General features: G+C 37.5%; 1 protein-coding gene across 1 annotated transcript; it reads left to right on the top strand.

The window, feature by feature from the left end:
- Positions 1-870: 870 nt before the first annotated feature.
- On the top strand, positions 871-12,608 carry LOC113413374 (keratin, type I cytoskeletal 17-like). Its single transcript, XM_026669542.2, has 8 exons — positions 871-1,664; positions 4,042-4,124; positions 4,227-4,383; positions 7,801-7,962; positions 8,051-8,176; positions 9,802-10,022; positions 10,587-10,618; positions 12,376-12,608. Exons 1-8 carry the CDS (start codon positions 1,161-1,163, stop codon positions 12,471-12,473), a joined length of 1,383 nt encoding a protein of 460 aa, XP_026525327.1. The 5' UTR covers positions 871-1,160; the 3' UTR covers positions 12,474-12,608.
- Positions 12,609-12,985: the final 377 nt, after the last annotated feature.

Below are 12,985 nucleotides of genomic sequence, written 5' to 3'. Positions count from 1 at the left end.
ATAACATTTATAGACATCCCAAAAAGTTTGGGCCAATCAGGAAATAGTCTAGTCCTTCACTTCAGCAAAACTAGAGATCAGATTCTGGAATATATTCTGTTTATCAGAATATCCGAACATAGCCTGTGCTTTCCCCTTGGTAAAAAGTACTCAGCGTATTCAGGCACAATGAAATCCTATTATTTTCCTATATTTAAGAATTACCATTGAAAAATAACGAACCATTTATGTAGAACCAGTTTTTCCTTCCCACATATAGGCTATGATCCTTAGAACAACAGTCTCCAACCTGTCCGCTTGACCTGGCTATGGGGGGTGGGGAGAGGGATGGTTCCGTGCAAGCAGTAGGGGTATGTGTGTGTGTGTGTGTGTGTGTGTGTGTGTGTGTCCACATGCAGCTCCATTTGTGTAAGTGGGAGATGCAGGTGCCGCTTGCACAAATGGAGCTGTGCTCGCATGGCCTGGTTTCAAACAGGCTGCGGCCTAGTGTGGGGCTTGGTGACCCCTGCCTTAGAAGCTCTTTGCTTCAATTTCCATGGTTACTTGCCTTGAAAAGAAAACGATCAATTGAACAAATTTACATTACATGACTTTGTCATTTAATGTACGAGAACAGAAGCACTCTGTAAAATCTGCAATCTATAAAGTAGCCTTCCGAACTGTCGATGTTCCAGATTTTGTACAATAACTGCAAAAAGCCTCCGGCTCTCTATAGAGTCTCATTTCTGATGTGATGGTCCCCCCCACTTGCAAGATCGCATTTTCATTGTTTCTCCCTGGGTGCATTTTGCACATAAAAATTTCATCATGTTCAATCAACTATACCCTTGAGCAACGCTAGTCCTGTTTCTGAGGCATACTTGAATGTTCAAGGGGGAAACACAAAACTACCTTTTATAGGACAAGGTGTATCTGCAGGAAAGAGACAAATGCATGATTAGGCCACCGAGGGAAAAAAAGTGATGATTGTAGAACTTGGCTTTGATGTCTGAGATGATGAAAGCTCTGGGGAATGCACGGGAAAGAAAAGGCCTTTGACATAACGCCCCCACAGTGGGAATAAAAGCAGCCTGGAAGGAGAGAGTATTCTTAGTTTTTCAGTCCTTTCAGAATTTTAACAGAGCAGGTTTTTTTTTTAGGTGGCTCCATTCTCTGGCAAGATGTCTACCATCATCAGGCACTACACTAGCACTTCCTCCTCTTCTATGAAAGGGCCTGTAGGTTTTAGTGGGGAAAACCTGGTCCATTTTGGTAGAGGGTGCCATGCCCCTGGCAGTCATAGTGGAGCTCGTGGTATTTCAGCCTCTACTGCTCGCTGCGTCTCTGGGATTGGAAATACCTTGGGTGCTACTTATGGGGGCAGCAGTTACTGCAACACCTTTACTGGTGGCCTTGGTGGGGGCCTTGGTGGAAGCCTTGGAGGAGGATTAACTGGTGGCTTTGTGGGTGGAAGTGGAAGTGATACTCTTCTGACTGGGAGTGAGAAGGAAACCATGCAGAACCTCAATGATCGCCTGGCTGCTTACCTGGACAAGGTGCGGGCATTGGAGGAAGCCAATGCCAGCCTGGAGGTCAAGATTAAGGAATGGTACCAGAATCAGGCACCTGGTCCAGACCGTGACTACAGCCACTATTTCAGGATTATGGAGGATCTGAGGAGCAAGGTATGGCAAGGAAATTTTATAGGAAACCATAAAGAAACATATGCTAATCTTCTGAATGTAAGCAACAGGTGTCCACAAACACCTGTTAGCAACAGCATTGGGCAGAGTACATTTAAAAGAAAATACTGTAGCACATGAAAAGGAAATTAGCAAAAGTGACTCCTTTGGTGGGTTCCTCTTTTTCAAGTTGGTCTTAAGAGACCAGAATTTAATTGCTATGTGAGTGGAGACAGCTAATATTTTTCTGGTGAATAGAATAGAATAGAATAGAATAGAATAGAATAGAATAGAGTAACAGAGTTGAAAGGGACCTTAGAGGTCTTCTAATCCAACCCCCTGCCTAGGCAGGAAACCCTACATCACTTCAGACAAATGATTATCCAACATCTTTTTTAAAACTTCCAGTGTTGGAGCATTCACAACTTCTGGAGTCAAGCTGTTCCACTGATTAATTATTCTAACTGTCAGGAAATTTCTCCTTAGTTCTAAGTTGCTTCTCTCCTTGATTAGTTTCCACCTTTCTTGTTCTGCCATCAGGTGCTTTGGAGAATAGCTTGACTCCCTCTTCTTTGTGGCAGCCTCTGAGATATTGCAACACTGCTGTCATGTCACCTCTAATCCTCATTTTTATTTTTATTCCTTGTAATTTCAAAACAAAGCATTCCTTTCCATTGTGGAAGTTAAATGATTAGTCTTTTAAGTGTGTATGAACATCAAATTGGTGTTATGAATGAGTCAATATTTTTCGACAAAGCTTGACTTCGTGCAGAAATAACATGACCTGTTCATCCCACTAAATGTTATGGTCTCTGTAAATCTGTGAAATCTAAAATTGTCTTCACTTAATTATTACCATCATTATGTACCATAATTATTGACTCAATATGTTTCAATCAATACTGAGATGATTTATTTGAAATATGAACAATTATCTCTATATGCTTTGTGTTTATTTTCTCATTCATAACATGTTTCTAACAATTTTTTCAGTGTGATGCAATATTGTTCACATCAACGTTTTCTATAAGCATTTTTGTGCCTGTTTTTTTCCAGATATGTACCCATGTTTGTGAATACTTTGGGACTTGAAAATTATCCTGTAAAATCCAAAAATACACATATTTTCACACAACACTGTATTTTGGATTAAATGTATATTTGTTTTCTGTGTATATCATTGAGACATAAATTGAAAAGTTTTCTACTTCATTCCTATTCAATATGCTAACAGTAGATGTTTTTAAAAATTATTTCAACATTTTAAAATACATTTGGAAAGCTTAGAAAAATAGGATAAATAATCCTTGTTTATTATAGAGGAAGGTAAAAATATATTTCTACCAGTATCTAAAGTCCAACTAAATGTGGGAGAGATAAAAGTGAAGACAAAAACAAAAGTAGACAAGGCATCAAAGGAGAAATAAACATGAGACCAAGCATATTTATAAGTAAATATAGATAGCCAAAAGTGAACAAGTCTTACTTTGTGAATGTAGGTCTTGATTATCTATAGACTGTAGTACAGGCAATTAAATGAGAATTATTTATGTCTTGAAACAATCTGCCAAAATGGGAAGCTAACTTTGATAGCTTTGCATGATCCATTAAATTTTAAACTTGAAACCTTTTAAGATGTTTTGTTACTCAGTTCAAAAACTCTATGTGACACCTTCACAGGGAACATAGGAACAATGCTGTAGGAACATTTATTTGATACAGCTTGGCAAAGTTTCAGTGGCCTTGCAGAGGAAAATGCTGTTTTGCAGAGTGAATCAATGAGGTGCAGAAAAAAAAGGACAAATGTTTCTTCTCTCCCTCTATTATATATCTTCTTCTGGATATTTAGCTTTATGCTACAGAAAAAGATAAAAGCATCTTGCATTTGACAGGGCATTTTATCCATAGATCGATTGTTTATAGGCTCCTTGAAAAAAAAATCATATTGGACAAGTGGTAAAGATTTCTTTACATTCAGCTCTATTAATCCAACTCTAAGGATCACAGTGCCTTGTCTACAAAAGGGAAATCAACTCTGAGCACCTGGGAAGTAGAACAAATGAGACGTTTTCACAAATGAGGTAGCTGGCATTAATCTTTTAGCTCCAGGAGAAATGTTGTGAAATGGTTGCTTTCAGTGTGCTTCCTCTGAAATAGCAGATGAACTCAATAGTTTGATGTGCTGATAAGACTTTTACTAAGATACAATGTTGATTTTGGATTACAGTCACAGTAGAAACTCTATTCAACACCCTAAACAGCTGAGGATTGTCGTTTTCTGTGGTGTGGGACAGACAACTGCAGGCACAAACATTTCAAATGTGAAGGCATTCCTATAGAAACTCTTGATTTCAATCAGTTATTTCTATACTGTTTTCAGATTCTTTCTGCTACAATTGGGAATGCTGACATCCTCTTGCAGATTGATAATGCAAAACTGACTGCTGACGATTTCAAAAACAAGTATGTTTTTGGTGGGTTGCTATCAAGCCATCATCATGATGGGAACAAATATTGTCTCTTCTACATTTTTCATCATCACTCACTCATCCCTTCTGATTTTAGGCTTGAGACAGAACAGGCATTGCGCATGAGTGTTGAATCTGACATCAATGGCTTGCGAAATGTTCTAGATGATCTAACCTCAACCAGGATTCACCTAGAAAAGGATATTGAACTTCTCACGGAGGAGTTGCTTCACTTGAAGAAGAATCATGAAGAGGTAAGATACCCCGCTGAACTTGCAATTAGTTTATATTTTATGGTAATCCAATAACATATATTTTTTTAATTAAAGTTTTATTTGGGTTTTCACACACACAAAAACCATAATATAAGTAAAACATCTTTTTTGAAAATAGCATGGTCCCGGGTATACAGACACAAAGTCAGTTTCATGCTCATTTTTGTGTTCTATTCCATATCTTATTGCTATTTTGCATTTTCTATATAGTTTTCCCCCTCTTTTAATTTTCTCAATTTTATTTTGATTATCTCATCTCAATTCAAATCATCTTCACCACCTCTACGGGGTGGCTTAGCCCCGAAACCAGCTGGCTCGGGGCGCTCCAGCGGCGAGTATGGCTTGAAACCACGCAGTCACGGTTTTGGTCTGTCGCCGAAGAAGCTTAAACCGGAAGTCCGGTAATCCAATAACATATTTGCACTCATAGCAGATAGTGCCCCAGTGAGAAGTTTGCATCACAGCTATTGAACAGTTGAGAGCATAGAAGTCTTTGGATTTGTGATTTTATTTGCAAAATAAGGCTTTGGCCTGATTCACACATAAACATACCACAGTTGATTTGCCTGCTCTTGACTCTTCTTTACTTGATTTGGCAACTCAAGTGTGTACAGGAAGTCCTTGACTTACAGCAGTTCATTTAGTGACCATTCAAAGTTACAATGGCACTGAAAAAAGTGACTTATGACTATTTTTCACACTTATGACCTTTTCAGCATCTCCATAGTCATGTGATCAAAATTCAGACCTTTGACAACACCCATACCTATGATTATTATTGTGTCCCAAGGTCATGTGATCACCTTTTGTGAATGTCTGACAGCAAAGTCAATGGGGAAGCCAGATTCACTTAACATCTGTGTTACTAACTTAACAACTGCATTGATTCACTTAACAACTGTGGCAAGAAAGGTTGTTCAATGGGGAAAACTCATTTAACAAATGCCTTACTGAACAACAGAAATTTTGGACTCAATTGTAGTCATAAGTCAAGGACTACCTGTATTCTGATGCCATTGAATGCATTGGGCTTAATTCTATTTTATTTTTCTGTTCTATTTTACCACCTTGTTCACAAGCAAGTAATCAAGTATTGAATTCACATGAAAAAAAAGGAAAAAGGAAAAAGTCAGGAAGTTTTTTCTTGAAGGTGGCCTCAATTCTGTGAGATTCAATTCTGTTATTTTTCTTAAAGTCCCTCTTTCTTTCTCCCTGAAAGAACTTTTTATTGTTCTGCTATTTATAGCTATACCAGAAGGTAGAATCCATCTTTAATTGAATAATTCTTGGTATGTGTTTTTCTGGAATCAGAAAGCACCATATGTGTATATATAATTATAGGTTTCTTGCTATAGTCATCCCTATAATAAAAAGCACTTTAGTGGAGAAGCCAGTGGTGAAATTGTTTTTTTTTAAAGAGTTCCAACTTTTTTTCAAGTTTTGTTTTGGAATATGCCCTTCTAGATTTTTATCTTCTTTTGTTTCCTTATATTATAAATACCCATGAAGCCCTATGAATACCTAAATCCTGCTAGCTAAACCGGTTCCTTTTAATATTGACATTTTGCTATTTGGGATTTTATCCATTCTATTATTCATGACAGCTTGCATTCTGAAAAGATTTGAAAGTTGGAAAAACAAACTTAACTTTGTCTTCTAAATCCTATAAATTTTTGAATTTTAGTTTTGTTTCCCCCCTGCTGCATATACATCTACTAATTTTTCTTTGCAGGTTTAAAATGTATGTCATTTGGGTAATATGTTAATTTTGAGAGTCATAATTTTTACTTATACACACACACACACACACACACACACACACACACACACACACACGTCTCTCCATAATTTATTATATAATTATATAATTTATTATAATTATTTGAAATATATCTTTATTGCATCTTGTCAGACACAATCCCAGATATTTCACTTTTTGTTATCTGGCATCTGGACTCCTTCTATTAATTTTGAATGCAGAAAATTCACCAGAACTTTAAATTGTTTTCATCAGCAGTCACAATAATACCGTAATAACATCGGTATTGACAAAAAAATCATCGTCAAGTCAGTTGCAAACTGGGCAGCTTTACAGGGAACACTTAACATCCTGCAATGCAGAGGTGGTATTCAGCAGGTTCTGACCAGTTCTGGAGAACCGGTAGTGGAAATTTTGAGTAGTTTGGAGAACCTGCAAATACCACCTCTGAATGGCCCCACCCATCTATTCTCTGCCTCCCAAGTCCCAGCTGATCTGCTGAGTCTTCTTTTGTTGCCCTGCACAGGAGAACGGAGCTGGAAAACAGGTTAGTGGGGTGGGGAGGGAATGGAGATTTTTCTTCCGCTGCCATGGCCACCAAGCCACATCATGACCACCAAGCTACTCCCACAGAACTGGTAATAAAACTTTTTGAATTCCACCACTGCTGCAATGATATGTTTAACACCATCAAATATCCACACCTGCCTATCCCAGGTTCTTGTGAAGGACTTAATAGGTGGTTAAAAATGCCGAATTCAATCTGAATGTTTGGCTGACTGTATGACAAACCATAATCATTCATTAAATTTATATGCCATTTGACTCACAGTAATTGTGGGCAGTTTAGAATTGTTTAAATCATTTAAAAACAAAGAACAACACATACACACACAGAGAGAGAGAGAGAGAGAACAGGACAAAACAACAATTAATGGCAAAGAAAACCAACTCAAAGGGGAACAAGCAAAGGGAAGAAAAGACTGCCAGCTCTCCTGGCCAAAGGCCCTAGACAAAGAGCCTATCAAAGCATTAAACACCTGCCCTTTGGAATCCCAGCAAGATGGAGCTGTTTGATTCTTGTTTGTTCCAGAGGGCAAGCAATGCTACAGAAAAGGTACACTTCCAGGATCCTGATAGATGGCATTGTTTAATCAACGAAACCCAGAATCTGCCAACCTAGCCAGATCAAACTGGCTGGGTAGAAACTATCAGAGGCAAGAGGTCTCTCAAATAACCAGACCCTGCTTTCCACACGTCCAAAAAGATTACTGATGCTTTATTTTTCTTGTTATAAATATATCCTGAAGCATTTATCTGTTTTAATCCTTCCTTTTGGGATTATAACCTGTCTGATCTGTATGTACTATGTTTGGAACTTCTTTGGATGTTCAACAAATATTAAGATAAAAATTTCTTTGTTTTCAACCTGGTTGTCACCCAGATTTTCTTGGATAGATGAGCGGCCAAGTAGACTGGATCAATAAATAAACCAATTAACCAAAAATTAGATACCACGATGGATTGAAATCTCCATGCTAAATAAAGTAAACTAATATTACTTATTCTAGAAATAGTGTGGTTCCTGATATTACTCAGGATAATAGGAGGACTTTTCTTTGGTGTTTCTCAAATAGGAAATGAGACATCTTCAAAGCCAAATGGGTGGAGAAATCACTGTGGAAATGGATGCTGCTCCTGGTGTGGACCTGACGAAGATCCTGGCCGACATGCGAGAACAGTATGAGAGCTTGGCAGAAAAGAACCGCAGAGATGCTGAGCAGTGGTTCTTCACCAAGGTAAGGACTTCCTTGAGATGAACATACTCTCTTGAAATCACTATTTTGATATGTGCACTGTGACGTTTCAGTGGTCCTTTCTTAACAGATTGAAGAGCTGAATCGAGAAGTTGCCATCAATACAGAACAACTGCAGAGTGGCCAAACAGAAGTCCTAGAACTGCAACGCAGCCTTCAAGGACTAGAGATAGATTTGCAGGCTCAGCTTAGCACGGTACAGGAACAAGACTGTTTTTGTTTTTCCCTATTTATATTCTAAATAAGAAGACTAGAGTATGGTGCACAATATGTTTCTGCTTCACGGAGAGGACAGAAATACTCTTGTTTCTTCCCTGAGTTGCTCTGTATTCCTGTGTCGAAAACTACCTTTTCGCTTGTGAGTGAAACTGCTTTTTTTCTACTACATTCTCAGCCTGTTGAGCATTCAGCTGATGTTCCTGTTGAAGGGGATACAGAATGGTACACTTATGTTGCTGTTCTCTGTTATATATCCTTCTATTACACCCAAGCCTTTTTGGCCTCCCAATCTAAACAATCCTTTATGACATCCTCACAAAGAATGTAGTCCTAGTGTGGAAATCCAGGGAAGCTGATATGGAGAGTCATTTAGGTCATGGTTGTCCTAATGATGCTTTTTCAAAAGTTGCCTCTTGAAAAATGTCTTTGGGACATATTGTAACAGCTATGGAAAATAAATCTTGTAAGTTTGAATTTTCTTCCTCCTCCTTCACCCTATCTTCATGTGAAATAGAGAGGAGCCTGTTTCTTGCAATGGGCTCAACCCATGTTTATCTGAAAGTTGCTTTGATACTAGCTTTTCTTTCTGTCCTTCAAGGCCATTCCCTATGCTCCCTATACTCAAGACTTCTGGAAAGTCAATTGGGGTATGAAAGCTGAGGCATTCCTATATGCTCTTTGGCTACTTCATAGTTAAATAATTATCCACAATGTCAGATTCCTGTCTAGAGAACTTTATCCACGTTCTCTGTTCTTTCAAACAAAACTTCAAAAGCCAATTCTTTTTTTATGAAACAGGTAAACAAATCGGGTGAGGAAAAATGAGGCAGTTTTATTTGCCAAAAACTTATTTGTAGTTACTATATTTGTAGCTACTATAAGAAGGTACCTTTTTGATAAGAGGATCAATCTACATGTAAGAAGTTCTCAGTTTCTATAGGTAAAGCATTTTCAAAGAGTGTCCTGAGGCCCCTGTAAGTAAGCTATCAAGGCAGATAGATTTCTTGGGTGAGTGGGGGGATACATTTATCCCAGGATGTTCATGTTCTCTTAGGTAATACACCAGGAAACATTGGTAGGATCTTATACTGGAATGACATAGTGTGCTAAATTAGAGTTGGGCAATTGTATTAGGGTGACAGTGTATTTGATCTTTGAATGATATTTTGGAAGTAAAACTACCAAAGCAGACAAGGCTATGACAAAGAAGTGGTTGAGGGTAGGATAGAAAAGTTACTTTAAAAAAGAAATGTAAAAAAGTTAAATTAAAACATCAAATAAATATTGTACAAATAAAGTGAAGAATGTTCTTATTTTCTTATAATACAGAGGAAAATTTAGCAGCTCTAGCAGCTAATATCAAATTGCTGGGGTGAGGGCTGCATGCACTTTTGTTATGCCACTATTAGGTTAATCCATTATGAGGTTGATTTGCATTAGGCTTCCAATAATATGTGTACCCAACCATTTGGCTCAATAAATAATAGTTTGTAACCTAGTGCTGGTTTTGCCCCATATAATGTTTATTTCCTTTTTAGGTTTTGCCCAATATAATGTTTATATTCCTTTTTAACATGGATTTTCATTCATCCCTCTTCCCAGAAAGCAGCACTGGAAGGGACTTTGGCAGACATAGAATCTCGCTATAGTATTCAGCTTGCCCAGATCCAAGGTCTTATCATCAATCTGGAAGAGGAACTGGCTACCTTGAGATGTGACATGGAGCGCCAGAATCATGAATATAAGATTCTCCTTGATGTCAAGACACGCTTGGAACAGGAAATTGCTACCTACCGTCGTCTGCTGGAGGGAGAGGAAGCTTAGTATGTCAAAATGGTCCCATCATTTGTACTCAAAATGACTAATTGGGAAAATGATGAAGGTTAGGGGTCTTTCAGAGTAAAGTTCACCCAACTGAAGGGTTTCTGAAATATATTCTAATGCCTGAGTAGGACTAACAATAATTATTTAAGATGATTTTTGTAGCTTTCCCACCATTTCAAACTTTTGTTAGTGCATATTGTTGACACACTAAGTTGGGCTATTGTGATTGCAATGCTTGTAAATCAAATACAATTAATGACAAAGGTGGTGTTCAAACAAGATCTTATTCTTTGTCTTTTGCCTTTACTAGTCTATCAATAGAGTACTGGGCCACAGATGAAAATGTAATGATTATAACTAAAGTGGTCCAGCATTCTAAAATAGCTCCTGTATTTTTATTATAAAGAAATTATCATCAATTAAATCAGACTTAGATCAAGTATCATTGTTTCTTTCTTATTAAAGTCTAGCAACTTTGACAATCGCTTCTGTATTTGTTTTTTTTGCATAGCTTTTTATGTTTCTCTAATTGGTCTTTTTTTATTTTTCTTCTTTTCATGTAGTATTTCTCCCCAGTACTCATCAGACATAGAGGGTAAGGATCTACTAGAGTTTTGATTTTTAATTACTGTGTTGCCTGAATCTATTCTAGTTTTAAAAGTTTCCTTCTTGGAGTATCTAGATCTGCAAAATGAATAGACAAGTTGATGATTCAGTTATTGTGAACAAACCTACAGGTCACTCAAATCTCCTCATCCATATCTCCCTGCTTTAGCTCCAGATTGAATTCCTTGCCATTGGTGAAAGATGTGTCCTCACAACATTTTCTATATCTCGGGGCCAGCCTACCGTTAAGTCAGGCTGAGTCTGGAAAAAGCAGTCTTCAAGGAATCTAGCACTTCCCAATTGTTAGGCAAATATTTTATATTCCATGGAGAGCAACTAGGGAAGGTGAAAGTGCCTACTTCCATCAGCCATAGGGCTATATTAAACTATGACCATTTCTGCTTTTACATCATCATCCCACTTGGAAGCCAATGGTTTTTGCTGTGGTAGAAATTCCTACTGGCAGCTTCTAAAGCTTCACAGCATGGGGACTATGGGCTTCGTGATCTGCACCAGTGAGCTGCAGCAGAAAGTCTGCCCATCAGGTGTTATGATTGATCCATTCTTTCATGCTTCATGCTTTCTAGCTAACATAGGCAGCTATGGAGAGTTTTTAATGAGGGATTCATGCTTGCAGGCAAACAAACTTTCACTGACCTTATTTCCAAGGCATAGCAAGTTTTCTCAACTGGCAAACTGGTTATCTAATTTGAGGATACAAGGAAAGGATATTGGGGGAATGGGAAGATCCCCAAGTTGATTAAAGCATTCAAATGGCTTTAAATTTTGTGTGTTTGAAAAGAGATTGTAACATAAAGTGGATCGCAACTTTGCAATTACTATTGTTTACTCCCATATCAGAGCTTTGACTCTGGTAGAAGAAAAAGAAGGGGACCAGACTGGATGCATAATGTCAATGGTTGATCAACAGTATCAAATTCTTCCTGATCCTCTTTATACAAAGAACACTTGAGCTGATGCTGGAGATATTTTGAGAAACCAAGAAGACCCACTGTTGGAGTACTCTGAAAAAATGACATGATTGCTGTGCCTAGGAAAAATAGAGAGGGTTGAGCAAAAAATAGGAGAAAGAGAGTGGGGGTAAGACATATTAGGAAAAAGTTGAACAAGATGAATCCCTGTTGCATTTATAAACATGCACTGCTGGGAATATATATAGGTGTTTGATTCTCACTGGATCAAACAGGCCAACTCTAATCAGCCTCAGCTCCTTTGCCTCTACCCTGATTATTATTATTTTATTAATTGTTTAATTAAACAGTCTGGTATAAATACTGCCAGACTAGAAGCCTGCTGCTTAAAGCAAATAAGTAGATGAAGCCTTGCTTCTCCCCCTGAAAGGAAATAAATTATGCTGAACTACTCAATCTCAGTTCTAGAAATGAAAATGTATCCAAAAATTATTTAATTATCAAATAACAGTATAAAAGCCTTAGAAACAGCTCCATTTTCTGTAAGCAAAGCACTATTCTTGAAATCAACATCTAATGAGCACTGAATCAATGCAGACCATTGTCTTCTTTCCAAATGGTAAAACCTTCAGTGTAAGTGCTCTGAAAAGGAAATCACTTGGGTGAAACATTAGCCTTGCTACCTTTTGTTTTCTTCTGAAAATTCTGTTTAGCTGAGTGCTGAAGAAGAGAATGTTGGATGATGGAATTCTTTGTCACTTTTCTATTTTCCTTTTTGCAATTAAGTTTTGATTCCTCCTCTGTTTCCCTGCAGGATCCAAAACTACCCGTCAGATTCGCACAATTATTGAGGAGATAAAAGATGGAAAAGTGATCTCGTCCCGTGAACAAGTTCATGTCTCTGGGAATTAAACCCACACAGTGAACTTATCAGCTTTTCCTTCTTTGTGAAGCTCCTCTTACTACCAGATTTTTGCTCAGTTCTTTTTCATCTACAGTTTGAACTGCCTTTGGTTTATTGCATGAGCTCTAATAAAGCTTTGTTTTCATCCATTTCATTTAAAGAAAATGACTGATTTAACAAAATCCTTAGGTTTTTTTTAAAGATCTTCCTTTTAAAGGAAGAATAAAGACAGAATAAAGTACTAAAACAGAATTTCTGAAGTGAATTTTACAATGAAGAAAAGTTACTAGGCCATTGTTGCCTATATCATATCATCTTTATTCTTTTGAAACCAAAAAGTACAAGGAATTATATGTACTGATAGCATCTATAGCTTCTTTTACCTGTTCTCTCTCCCTAATTAAGTTTAGTTCATTGATTATCATGATGCTGACATAAAGTTCTTGATGACTCTGGAAAATAACCAGCAGGGAAATATTTATGAATACAAGACAATGAAACAGACAGTTATATGTTCTTA

The sequence above is a fragment of the Notechis scutatus genome, chromosome Z (assembly GCF_049901735.1).
Source record: "Notechis scutatus isolate UNSWTSFEM ecotype Mainland chromosome Z, rNotScu1.2, whole genome shotgun sequence".
Lineage (NCBI taxonomy): Eukaryota > Metazoa > Chordata > Lepidosauria > Squamata > Elapidae > Notechis > Notechis scutatus.
The sequence above is the reverse complement of the archived record's forward strand: the minus strand, read 5'-3'. Positions and strand labels throughout refer to the sequence as shown.